Here is a 14,400-nt window from a genome sequence, read left to right as displayed (position 1 = left end):
TTTAAAGTGTATTTTAAAAAGTAAAACTAAAATAAAGAAATTACACCAAGCTGTATATATTTTATTAGTACTAAATAAATAACACAACATTATTGTTTAAGGTCATTAAGCACACATAATATACTTGGTAATGTAATAGCACATTAGTTAATCTAAAACTAAATTTTTATCTAAATTTATGACATAAAAAAGAAGACCTATTAAGGATTTTGTACATCTTGGTGTATTTTCTATTTTTTATCAATATGGACATAAAACCCTTGTTTTATGACAAGTACACCTTAAATTAATAATGCTATACAGATTTACAAGATAGTCTTAAAAATGATACATCTTACCTTTTTACTTTTTTGGATGCATTTTTGTTAAAGGGCCACATTGTGTTTTAATAATTATCATCTTGAGATTAAACAACAATGTTTAAAAGTCCATAATTTGGATATCAATAGGGACCCAGAGATTTCACAAATACAACAATTACAAGTAAAATATCTCAAATAAAAAAAAGTGGAACAAGTATTCAAGATTGTTAAACTACAACGGACTAATATGTACAGAAGACATGGCGCAATGCAAGACAGGCGTGAGAAACGGAAAGTCTAACGCTCTGAAATGCATAGCCACATATTGCATAATAGTGTGCTCCTCAGGGAACGTTCTTGAGATAATTTCTTTCATTTCCCTTTTTTAACTGCTGAAGCTGCTTTCTTTCTGAGAGCATGAATCACCAAATCAGATGATTTCCAAGTAAACAGACTAGAACAAAATCCACATGCAAAAGAGATTTACTTTTTTATGTTGCCACTCTTACAGTTCATTTGACATTCAATTAACAGTATAAGCTAATAATTGACAAACCTTCACTTTTGTTTCTCATTTATACATATTGTGCTTTAGTGGCTTTATTTCAGTGGAAATGTTTACTTTCTTTGTTGAGAGGAAATTAAAATAAGACAATCCTGTCTTTGTTTAACCACACTCACATAGAGGAATCAGTGCTAAATATATATATATTTTTTACTTTAAAATACATTACATAAGTTACTTTTAAATTGATTTATTCCTGCAAGATTTATATATATATATATATATATTTTTTACTTTTTACTATTCCAGATCAGGCCAGCAGATGACAGTCTTGTAGTGTCACTTCTGACTCTTTTGAGCTTTTTTATTAGTTCAATTCAAAGAATTTCTGTCTACACATATAGCTCAAAGCTTTACCTGATTAGGTTTAGCGACAGGTCTTCTTTTTTCATACTTAACACAATCAAATGTGTTTTATTTAATTAGGCTTGTGTTAGAAAATCTAAAATCTAAAAGAAACATTCAAGAATAGATGCCTGAGTGTAAGTCGCGGCATTTGAAAAGCATACCGTAAATATTTCAGGTAATTTCACAAATACTAGGGAGGAAAATTGGCTTCATTTTGCCTCTGAGTCATGTCAAACATAAGCAACCTTTCTTATAAGTTCCATCCATTTTCTGAGCCTGTTGAGGCCATTTCGGGGACACAAGAGCCAACCCCGCGGGGTACAGCCTGAACAGGTTTCCAGTCAGTTGCAGAGCCTCACACACACAAATTCACACCTGAGGGCAATTTAGAGACACTAGTATGTGTTTTGGACTGTAGGAGGAAGCCGGAGTGCTCGGAGAAAACCCACGCATTTACTGTAAGAACACGCAAATTCCACCCAGAGAGGATTAATTAAGTGCAGCTTAAGTATGACATCTGGTTGTGCTTCGGTTACTAAACTCCACTTGATTTTCTGAGGTAAACTGTGCTCATAAATCTGTCAAAATGTTCGACTTCAGTATGAAGCCAAACTGCTTCATGGGTTGTCAGAGCATTGTGGGTACTGTAGTCAGAAATGACACAAACAATGTTTCTGTTTTTTTGTGAATGATTTGAATACAGAATACAGGGCGAACAACAATATTGGTCCTGTGCAGTGGTTGTATTAATCTTTTTAAATTCCTTACCCAGGGTTAAACGTCTATAACGTATGTGATTTATTTAATTTCTTAGGTTTTACTAAAGAAGGCAAAAGACACAAATACTCGAATGATGGAACAAAATGAAAAAAATAAACAATTTTCTCAATTTTCTTAAACAATAATGTCCAAGCAATTTTCTCAAAATATCAATTTTCTGATCCTCCTTTTGCCTTTCCTCTCTTTTTCTGTGTAATCATTCTTGACTTTCTTTATCTTCTTTTTGAGTTCATTTGATTCTAATTTGTCCTGTTTTATCATTCTTTATGCACGTTTAAAAACATAGTGACAAATCTTTTGCTTTCTCTTATAGCGTATGTCTGATCTCCTTTTCTATTCACTATATCGTGTTTGCCTTTTTCTAATGCTGTCCAAATCTACAATTCCAAAATTAAATGCCCTAGAATTTCCCAGAAGTCTTTGTGAAAAACTGCATAGATGCTCACCACATTAGCGAATATAGACCATAATGCATTGCAGTCCAGCAATTATTGAAAAAAACAAACAAGCAAACAAAAACACATAACACATAATGTACTTTTTTTAACAAACCATACACATTTCCTCATCAGAACACAATGAAGTCTCAAATAGACGTGAAATTTTTGTATTGGTTCTATTTTCACTTCATGAACTTAGTTACGTCATATCCGCCTATTAAAAAAATGAAAGAAAAGTAGTAAATTGCTTTTAAAATCCAGGCCACTAGATAGTCCCGCACCATATAATATCTTTATTAGTAGGAATTCAAATGTGGACAAAGCTTTAGCTTTTGCTTTTTTTCACAGCTGGTTGATTATCACTTTTTCTTTTCTTTTTATTTCTTTTCATACTTTTAAAATAACTCTGCCCACTAGCTAACTAACTGTTGGCAGAATATTCCATTGTTGCAGATTCACGGGGTGGGGGATGAAATACTCTGGCCTTGACCATAGACTGTATATAAGAATTATTTTTACAGTCAATGGCCTTGACCCTTAAACCTATTATTACTAGTTATTGCATTGCTGTTTACAGTGTAACAGTTGTGATTAAAATGCTGAAGTAAAGAATACTTAAGTAATCGCTAATAAGAAAAATGAAAGCTAATACTTGCTGGATTTTCAGGGTTTGTAAATCATGACATTCTGTTCTAGTCACGAATCTTGGCAGCAGCTCAACCATTCCTAGAAAAGAGATGTCGCAATAACCAGACGTTAATGATGAACAAACTGTGGAGGGGTGATCATAAAAAGCCAAACACTCTCTGATCTCTGATTGGTCAGTCTGTCCCACGCGGACAGCGTCCCTCCAGCTCGGCTCGGCGCGTGCCAGCGGCCTGTCGCTTAAATCAAAACAACATGTCGATGGATTTCTGCAATCGGGTGTGGATTCTCTTCTGCGCCACAATATGTTATTCGGGTTTATTTTGCTGTGAGGTGACTCCGGGGGGAAATCCGAACATACCACACATTGCAAAATATTTCTGCACGAAGGGGAGGTATGAAGAAGTGAACCCGTATCTCATAGAGGACATACTTGCTGTAAACAGTTCCGTTTTGCAGCCTCCGTCCCCGCAATGTCGCCAAATCCACATGACGGCCATCATCAGACATGGAACGAGATACCCCACTTCCAAAAACGCCAAGAAGATGCAGAAGCTTTACGATCTGATCCAGGACAACGCCAGGGCGAATCACAGCTGGCTGCAGGAGATCCAGACCCGCTGGAGGATGTGGTACACCGAGGACATGGATGGCCGGCTGGTCCAGAAGGGTGTGGAGGACCTCAGGCATCTGGCTATCCGGTTCTCAAAGCTCTTCCCGACCCTGGTTTCACAGGAGAACCTGCGTGGAGGCCGCATCACGTTCATCACCAGCTCCAAGCACAGATGTGTCAACAGCACCCTGTCCTTCAAGGCAGGACTCACCCAGCTGTGGGACATTAAAGGTACCAGATTATCAGCATTGTCAGTGTTGACACTATTTTGAGTAAAATGAAGCACTTTTGCCATTCTAAGTTGTAGTTTTAACCAGTGACTTCCGGATTGAAGCACAATCAAAATCAATTGTCCTGGTATGTGACTGTTTTAGGGTGTATTCAGACTGGAAAAATCAGTTTGTCCGGATCGGGTCCACTTCATTTGGTCCAGATTGAGTCCTAAATCTTGTGTTTGATCTGTATTTATACTGCTGTCAATTTAACCTTTCTGCTCCGAACCAAAGCTAAATTAAACCACATCCCTAAATGACTAAAGGGGTTTATGCAATATACACCTTAAAAAAAAGTAATATTTAGACATTTTTGGGGGGCATATCTGTTTAAGAAAGTAGAAAAATGTCAAGTTTTCACTAGATTTTAAAGTTCACAGAGGTTGATAAGAAAACTCAGATGACCCAGCATTCTAGCAGCATATAAACGCATCATATACACATTAATTTGTGTAGAAATACGGTTTTGTATGTAGACTATTCATAAATACTTTTTAAAGATGTATGTGTGTACATAGTATTCAGCTGGTGTAATTTAAAGTTGTGCATGTGTAAATTTTATTTTGTGTTTTTTATATTTTGTATTTTTTGTTCATGTGAATACACAAGAGCTAATACAGTTACAAATCAAGAATTACGCAAACACAAATCGAAAAAATTATACTCTCTCCACAAAAAGTGCTACAATTCTGAAAACTTGTGGAATTTCCGACTCTGGCCACTGATGTCTGGGTGCCATCTTGTCTGCAGCCAGACCCCCCTCATTTTTATTGAGCCATTAATGTTAGGTTGAGAGGGGCTGTAAGCTAGTAGGTGAGAGAGTGTAAACAGAGAGCTCTGAGTAATGGGTAGGGGGTAGGGTTACCAATGGTCCCGCCCACAACTCTGAGGTGAATTTCTAATGAACAACTGTCGCTCTGCAGAAACTAAGTCCTAGAAAACAACACAGGTAATTTGATTTTGTCTAAAAATTGGATAAACATGATTAAAAGACCACAGGGAACATTTTTAAATAGATCAAAAGATGATAAGAGTGGGATGTTCAGTGTTTTTATCATTTTTTTTACTTCATATTTGTGCAGATGTCTTTTTATAGAACTTAGTATGCAACAGTTAACCTTTGCTATTTGTTAATTTCTTGTAAAGTCCAAGTCCAGTGTGATAGTTTTTCCTCAAAAGTGTTATGAGTAAGAAATTATATTTTCAGCACAAACCAAAGGGGGACGTCACCACATGCTCCCTCTACTTCTTTACCAACTCAATCCAGTGGTTTCACTGTTTACATAACGTAGCCTTATGTATTTTAGAAAAAAGCCTATGTATGCTTTAGGAAAACAGAAAAACTGTACCTGCCCCGATTTCAATATGAAGTGTTTTTTCTGTAGATTGGCAATTGTTTGATTTTCAAATTACATTTTTTAAGATGTTATTTAAGATAAAATACCTTCAATAAGGAAGTAACTGAGGCTTAAACACTAGCAGACTTACGGAAATGTTCTTAATGAATCTTTGGACATTCGTCAACAGTTAGATTAGGGGTTAAAGCTAAACCAAATGATCGCAATTTTATATTCAGTTTTGTTTTGTTTTTTTCCCTGCAGATATGGAGTTTGACCATGCAGTGAATGATGCCCTCATGAGGTTCTTCGATCAGTGTTCTAGGTTCTTGGAGGAAGTTGACAAAAACCCATCAGCTCTGACCGAGTTGGACAAATTCAATCAGGGCCCAGAGATGAACAGGGTCCAGCAGAAGATCGCAGACCGTCTCGAAGTCCCGTATAACCTCATCACTGATGGTTAGTGGAAGGAACAGCCTCCGTTTGTAATCAAAAGGCTCCTCTTCTTAGTTTCATTGTAGTGAGAATACAATGAGGCAAAAAGTTTTTAAGTCAGTCACCAATTGTGCAAGTTTTCCCACTTACAAAGATCAGAGAGAGCTGTAGTTTTCATCATAGGTATACCTCAACTTTGAGAGACAAAATGAGAAAGAAAAAAATCACATTGTCTGATTTTGAAGAAATTATTTGCAAATTATAGTGGAAAATAAATATTTTGTCCCCTACAAACAAGCACGATTTCTGTCTCTCACACACCTGTAACTTCTTATGTAAGTCACAATTTGTTGCTGCTATTTTGGCCAATTTCTCCATGCAGATCTTCTCTACAGCTGTGATGTTTTGTGGTTGTCACTGGGCAACACAGACTTTAGTGTGTCACAGCTTTGTTACTTTGGTCCCAGCTCTCTGCAGGTCATTGACCAGGTCCCCCCGTGTGGTTCTGGGATTTTTGCTCAACGTTCTTTTTGACCCCATGGGGTGAGATCTTGCGAGGAGCCCCAGATGGAGGGAGATTATCAGTGGTCTTGTATATCTTCCATTTCCCAATAATTGCTCCCACAGTTGATTTCTTCACGCCAAGTTGCTTACCTATTGCAGTCTTCACAATCTGATGCAGGTCAACAACTTTGTTTCTGGTGTTCTTTGACAGCTCTTTGGTCTTGGCCATAGTGGAGTTTGGAGTGTGACTGTTTGAGGTTCTTCTTCTTGTGACTTTTTTCATGGCGGTTGGCAAACAACTGATGAGTACATTACCGCCAACTCCTGGTCTCAAGTGTGGATCAGGAAAACTAACATGCATCATAATCTGCTGGTATTCATTTAGTCAAAATATGTCCTATACCTAAATTCTACCTACTAACTTGGTTATATTCCAAAAAGAAATGATCTATTAAAACGCCCCTCTGGATGGTTTGAGGTTGTTGACAGGTGTCTTTCATATAGATAACGAGTTCAAACAGGTGCCTTTAATACAGCTAACGAGTGGAAGACAGAAGCTACAGATCTGTGAGAACCAGAAATCTTGCTTGTTTGTAGGTGACAAAATACTTATTTTCCAACATAATTTTGAACTAAATTCTTTAAAAATCAGACAATGTGATTTTCTGGATTTTTTTCTCATTTTGTCTCTCATAGTTGAGGTATACCTATAATGAAAATTACAGGTTTCTATCAAGTGGGAGAACTTGCACAATTTGCCCCACCGTATAATCATACATTAGTGGATATTTATTGGATTTTTACAGAAAAAAAACATTCATAGCAAATCGTTCAGGTGTTTCAAATATGTTTTGAATGTGGAACAAAAACTACTAAAGATAGTAAAAGATAAAAAGATATTTTCATGCTCACTTAAACGTACTTGGCCTCACGTATCAGCCCTCTTGCCAAAAATAGTCCATGAAGTTACGTGTAATGATGAGTTGTGCCAACTGCAAGCTTCTGCTCTTTTGTTCTATTGTCTGAGCAAAGATTGCATTCCACAATTGAACGGTGTTTCATGACAGGATGTCTCCTGCAGACATGGTGGAAGCTGCTTTCTACCTGTGTGCCTATGAGTTCGCCATCAAGACGGTGAATTCCCCGTGGTGTCGGCTCTTTGATGAAGTCGATGCGCAGGTATGGCTCAAAGCGAAAAAAACGCTTTTTTTTATCCCACTCTACGGTGTTTGTGTTTTTAATTCACCAGTTATGACGGTTCAATGTTTACATTTTTCCTCCATCCACTGCCTTTGTTAATGCAGAAATAGTACACAAAATAAAAGATAAGGTTTGGCTAACCCAAATGAACGTCATTTGCTCTGCCCTTTACTTGTTTGATGCTGACAGTATGATTAAAAAGACTGACGTGCGTTTTGTGTCACGCCTTAACCAAACATAAATTAATCCTTGGAGGAGCTTGTTGTGATCATAAAAAAGCCTGAAATGCAGACCTATAAATAATTTGATTTCATCCTGTTCAACAGGTTATGGAGTATGCGATTGATTTAAAACAGTTTTGGAAACGCGGCTACGGCTTTGACATCAACAGCAAGTCGAGCTGCATTCTGTTCCATGATGTGTTTGCTCGTTTGGACAAAGCCTTCACAGAAATCAAGTGAGTAGCGCTAGCGTGTCTCCTCAAACTGCAAAGTCACACATGTTACCGTCACTTCTGATGGTGGCGGAAGTCAGCATTGTAGTTACGCTTCAGTTAATTCTATTGACTAAATGAGTGAACTATATTATCAGGCTATTATTTCATGGGTGTCAAAACACATGATAGAACATTTTGGATTTTTGATCACAAAAAAAATGTTAGATTGGCAAAATACATCATTGTAGTAAGAATTTGCAGTTGATGTTCTTTTTTTTTATATATAAAATTAACAAAATTATGTATCATGAAGGAAAGAGGCATTCATTTTTCTTCACATCTGTCTTTTAAAAGAAAAATCTCTTTCTGTTAAGTAATCAGGAACTTGATTGAAAATACAGATTAAAGGGGGTTTTCCACTGTGCCGTTTGGTCCACACCCAAATTTATTTCCTCAATAAATCTAATTTAATTTTTGCCAAACTGGTCTGAGGACTGGTCTCTGTGCTTTTGCAAGTAGACCGTGATGCGGTTCAGTTGTAGTATAAAGCAAATGAACTACCCAGTCAAATAAAGAGTGGAGCACGTTTCAAATGGAAAAATGAGATACAAAGAAATTATGAGAAAGTATTCAAATGTCTTGTAGTTAAAGGTGACGTGGTGAGATTAGGAAAGTTTTTAGTATTTTGCTTTTGATCCAATTACTAGCAGTACTAGCCTTTTTTGTCTTGGCTTGTCCAGGTATGACTAAGTATTGGGGCCAGTTTGCAAACAAACAAAAGTTTTACTACGACTTTAAATCTCGTAAATTTATGAGAAAAAAATTGTAATTGTTAAATTACCAAAATAAAGTCGTATATTTATGACTTAAGAAGTCATAGGCTAAATGTATAACTTTTTTCTCGTACATTCACAAGCTTTAAATTGATAATTTTAGTACTTTAAAACACGTATATATTTACGAGAAAAAAGTTATACATTTACAAGAAAAAAAGTCGTAAATTTACGGGAATAAAGTGATAATTTCAAGAGAAAACAACCAAAGTTGGTTGTTCATCTGAGCCGTGTTCAAAGATGAAAGACATGGAGCGTCTTGAGAAGCTTTATTACCAGATTTGTGTCAAAAATAAGAAAATTCTGAACCTTTTGGAGATTCCAAATCAAATTATTATCAGTGAGGCTGAATTTCTGGGATTTGGTGCCGGTATTGCGGAGCTCAGAGACACACGTCCGCAAGACCGACACTTTATTTTGGTTTTTCAGTTGATCAATTTTACTTTAATCTTGTAAATTTATGAGATTTAAAGTCTTAAATTTACAAGAAAAAACTCGAGATTTAAATTTGAACATTTACAAGAAAAAAAACTTGTTAATTTACAAGATTAAAAATCTTAAATTTATAACTTTTAATCTTGTAGTATTACTTCTTTTTTTTTTTGCTGATCAAATACTCAGTCGGATCCAGGAAATGAATAGTTACTTTTTTTTATTTATTTTAATTGCTTCTTCATGTTCAAATTAGGTCAGGGTAGAGCATTAGTCACAAAAGAGCTTATAATAAAAATAAAAAAATGTCACAGAGAAAAACAAAAATAAAAATTTCACTGGAACAACCTAAAATAACATATTTGCAATAAATTATTACTGTCTTGTTGTTCATCTTTGGGTACGAGACTTGAAATAATCAGAAAAGTAATTTAAAAAAGGGAAAAAAAAGAACTGGATTAATGAATAGCTTTGTTAGATCATGATGTTTTGAGGTCCAATCAAGTGAGAAAGCAAATTATCTCTAAATGTTTAGCATCATCTGCCCCAAAAGTGTGAAGTCATTCTGGTATAAAACCTTAAATAATGAATGTTTGTTCCAGATCAGGCCAGCAAGTGAGTGAAGCTGTGACGATTCAAGTCGGCCACGCAGAGACTCTTCTGCCTCTTCTCACCCTCCTTGGCTTCTTTAAGGACAGCGACACCCTGAGATCCACCAACTACGCCTCGCAGACCCAACGCTCGTTCCGCACCAGCCTCATGTTGCCCTACGCGGCCAACTTTGTCCTAGTCTTGTACGACTGTGGAGGAGGCGACATTAGACTGCAGCCGTTGCTCAATGAGAAACCTGTCAGGTTCTCAAGCATGACTGATCAACAGGTCTCTATGCCTCTGTACGAACACGTCAAGGAGAGCTACAGAAACCTGCTGCAGGGATGTGACTTCGAGACGGAATGCCAGTTGTTTAAGACTAATAATGATGTTTAGGTCCGCTGAGTACATGTCGAAGATGATATCCAAGGCTTTATCCACAACACTGATAATATTACCAAACATTAACTCTGTGGGGACGGACAGTTACTATTCCTTGAGTGGCATAAAAGTCATTTAGGAGAAAACGTTGGACCTAAACGTGTTTGGAGCCTCATTTTGAAGGGGTGCCTTTATTTTCCACTTCTTTTATCTTTTATTTTCCAGTTTCTAAAAAGAAGAAACCATAAAATATTAGCAAATTTGCTATAAATTAAGAAATATACGTATGTTTTTAAATATTTGATGATTCACTTTAAGCATTTCACACAGACTGAACAAAATGGTTGATCTGCGGTACAACAATCGGTGCAAAGATTTTCACTTCTAGATAAACCCCATGGCAATGTGGTAGAGTTTAAAAGAAATGTTAAAACTTTACAGTTTACCTCGAGGGACAAGGGAATAAAGAATTGTGACTGAAGCCGTCTGACAGCCTGATACACACATGACAAAAACATTTTGTAATTAATAGCTCGTTGGAATTATTCTTGGTTAACTGGTTGTTGTGTGCAAAAAAAAAAAAAAGTGAACGTGTGATGTTTTGTTCCATTCTTTGAACAAACTGTTTCAATTTCACAAATAATAGAGAAACTTGTTTAGTTTTTTGCCCAAAGCCAAGTTTGTTTGGAAAAGTTTTTTTCAATGGGAACATAATCTGTCTGTCAAAACGTTTTCTTTTTTTTAATTTTGAATTATTACTGTTTTCTCAGGGATATTTTCTCAGTAAAATTAGGACCAAAAATTCTGATCTCTTTACCAAACAAGTCAGTAACATGTTTATTTCACATTTTAAAAAGTATCAGATGTGTTTTTTTCCATTTAAATTCAATGAATAAAAATGCGTAATGTTCCATTAATTCCTGATTTATGACTGAGCACTAAAAAAGCAGGTGTTTTCAATAATATTATCAATAAATACGGCCTATTATTAAAGAAACAACAAAGAAAAATAGTGGATGGGATGATCAAGGTTTTAGAGTTCAGGTTTAAAAAAATCGGAGCTCATCAGTTTGACTATAAATAAGAACATATTTAAAGATTAGAATACAAGTGGAAGTAAAATTGGATGAAAGTTTGATGAGGTTACATCACATCACCTTGGATGGGCATGAACATGAAGGGCAACCCTCACTTTTAATGCTGTAATGTTCTAGCTTACAATACAAAATTGGGAACAAACCACCTCTAAAATGACTGTTTACCCTAATAATAAAGTATTCTTTGCTTTGATTGAGTGTTTTGAATGTTTGACTTAAAGCTTTAAAGCATAAGGCCAAAAAGAAGATGACAAATATTGGATCTTTGGTTGGCCGCAGCCTTTAGGTCTCCAGATGACGCATCACTCCTCATCACGATTACGTAAGTGATATTAATAAAGGATTATTTCTAGGAACCACTTTTGGCAAACACAGTCCGCTGTTTAATTTGTAGTGAACAAATGGAGCCTTATCATGCAAAAAAAAAAAAGTCAAGATCTAATTAAAATACTGTTTCAAAGTGGAAAACTGCTCCAGTTCAATTCTATTTTGTAGTTATATATCCTCCCTCTGAAAGGAGCTTTAATAGAGGATTAATTAAGGAAAAACACGTTTTAAAATGTGTATACAAGTTTGAGAGGTACTGTGTATTTCGAAATACAATGACAGCATGGGCACTTTTTTTCTGAGGAAAATAGTTCATTTTCTAACAAAAAAATATGTCAAATATAATGTCAAAGTCGTCAGCTGCTGGAACCTCAAACCAAATAAAAAGGAGTCTGCATGCATCTAGTTAGAAATAAATTATGCAATAATGTAAATGTTTCTGACTTTCTTGTTGGTAACTAAATGTTTTTTGCTCTCAAATTTGGACCACCTTGAGTAAAAAAACACCCAGACGTTTTCAAAGTTGAGGATTTGATGTTCTCATGACCGACCGCCTGCTGTTCTGAGCTTGTTTTCCTCATAGTGGTGACCCACAGGGCACCCTGCTGAGACTCTCCTGTTTTAAGAGCAGAATCTTTACTGCTATGCATATGTGATAGGCTGCAATCAGTCAGCAAAAGGTAGTTTTGCTTAAAGGCTGTTTTATTCCCTTTTTTCTTCTTGTTTAAAAAATGTAATTAAAACTAATTTCTGTTTGGCAATTTGATAAAATTTTAATGTCCCCCAATGCCCAAAAATAATAAAAAAAATTATGCTGGTTTCAAACAAAAATAATTTCTTTTTTTTCTTTTTATTCAAACAAATAAAAAAGCTTTAACTTTTATCAATAAAAAATAATTTGGATTATTTTATTATGAGAAATGCACTTAGATCTAAACAAATGAGGACAAAAACCTATGACTACATTATTATCCAAAATGATTAATTTAGTACTTCTTATTTCCTAGACAGAGATGTGCTTTTGCTTTTATTAAGTAATATGCTTTAAAATGCTTGAGTTTTATTTGCTTTTATTGTGAACTTTAATGTTACAAAATAAAGTCGAAAAACTTTTTGTCTGCTTTGTTATCGCAAACGACACTTCTTGAAAATAAAGGAACTAAAATTCTTTGTAAACAAATATTACATTATTAATAAAATTACACAAATTAACAATTATAAAAGGTACAGAGTGACTAAAGTGAATTAGAAGGGTTTTTTTTTTCTTTTTTACTTCTATGTCACTTCAGGGGCTCCGTACAAAGGGACTAAACAGATCCAAAAAAGAAAACAAAANCAAAGGGACTAAACAGATCCAAATAACAAAACAAAACCAAAAAAACAGTTGTGGTTTAACACATGGCAGAGCAGTGAAGCAACTAAACATATATATATATATATATAGATATATAAAACATATATTTTAAACAATTAATCTTTAACTATACATTTTAAAAAAGCAATGAATGAAAAACATCTACCAAATATTTTAAATTTCTGTAAAATAAACTAAATAATGTCCATTATTAAACACTTAGTAGTTCACCTCATTCTTTTTCTGAGAGTCAAAACTTATTAAATTAACTGTTTATCACTCAAACAATAAAGATTTGTGCACCCATTATAATATATGTATTTATTTAATTGTGTATCGTCTTTTAATAATAAAAATAAAAAATAGTAAAACTTGAGTCCACCACAGGATAAAAACATCCCGAGCATGCAAAGCTTTGCCCTAATTGCTACTAAACATTTACCTAACAGTCTTAGATTTTAGAGCTGGACAAAAGTTCCAAGTTTGTATTTATTTATTTAGTTACTCATTTAAATTGAAGTGGGAGGATAAATCCCTAGAGATGGAACATGTAATTTTCAAGGGTGCCCTGAGACTTCACAACCTAAATGAGTTTAAGACAATGATAACAATACACATTATTAGTTAAAATTTTACAAAATTATTCACAGAGTGAGGAATCATTTTCTGTGATCATCCCCGGATGACTCACCTGATAGGACATATTCCATTCCTCTGCCATAACAGATGCTTCTGATTCCCATCCTGACTGACTAGTGTAAAGATATCAGCAACACGCAGCTACCTCTGCTGCCATAGGGTAATGGCTGCAAAAACTGTTCTGTGAAGAACACAAATGTCAATACTATGTGCTGGAGTTGAAGGAGGGAATTTCAAATCTCTCTGGGGAATAAAGCCACTGTTATCTGTCATCAGAAAGAGCCTGAAGCTCATTCCTGCTGTACATTACCCATCGTAAATCCAGCAGATCTTTCCTCAGCAGGTTTTCCCCTCTTTTGTTTTTATCTAAACTGTCACGTATGGAAGTATTGTCAAGTAACGTTCACATGCAAAAGACGGTGCAGGTTTTCATTTATCCAGGACTTAAAATTATTATTTTTTTTTTTCATCTAAACGGCTCATCGACATGAACTCACTTCAAAATGAGCAAGTAAGGGTATATGTAGTACAGATATTGAAAAATCTACCCATATAAAAAATTAAAGTAGGGTATATTCTTACAGGACACAATAAAGTGAACTACAGTTTATCGCCCTGATAATCTGGAACAAAATTTCAGTCTGAATACATGCAAGTGAACTCTGGTCGGGGACCTCTGACCTATCTTTTGAGGCAGTCTCGGTTAGTTTCTAATCAGATTGAACTTCTGATATTGAGACAAAACTGAACCAAAATGGCCACCGTAGCAGGTCATCTCGATTACTCGATCCGGACCAAGTTAATCAGACTCAGTCCAGAATGAAATTATTTTTGTAGCCTGAATTATACTCTTAATATGACTGTGCCAA

The 14,400-nt window shown here is 35.3% G+C and overlaps 1 protein-coding gene across 1 annotated transcript; it reads left to right on the top strand.

Moving 5' to 3' along the window:
- The first annotated feature begins 3,194 nt into the window (after window positions 1-3,194).
- minpp1a (multiple inositol-polyphosphate phosphatase 1a) lies at window positions 3,195-11,404 on the top strand. The gene is made up of 5 exons (XM_024297740.2): window positions 3,195-3,924; window positions 5,567-5,761; window positions 7,323-7,420; window positions 7,768-7,898; window positions 9,745-11,404. The coding sequence occupies exons 1-5, from the start codon at window positions 3,336-3,338 to the stop codon at window positions 10,127-10,129; spliced, it is 1,398 nt and encodes a 465-aa protein (XP_024153508.1). The 5' UTR covers window positions 3,195-3,335; the 3' UTR covers window positions 10,130-11,404.
- Window positions 11,405-14,400: the final 2,996 nt, after the last annotated feature.

Source organism: Oryzias melastigma, linkage group LG15 (assembly GCF_002922805.2).
Source record: "Oryzias melastigma strain HK-1 linkage group LG15, ASM292280v2, whole genome shotgun sequence".
Lineage (NCBI taxonomy): Eukaryota > Metazoa > Chordata > Actinopteri > Beloniformes > Adrianichthyidae > Oryzias > Oryzias melastigma.
The sequence above is the reverse complement of the archived record's forward strand: the minus strand, read 5'-3'. Positions and strand labels throughout refer to the sequence as shown.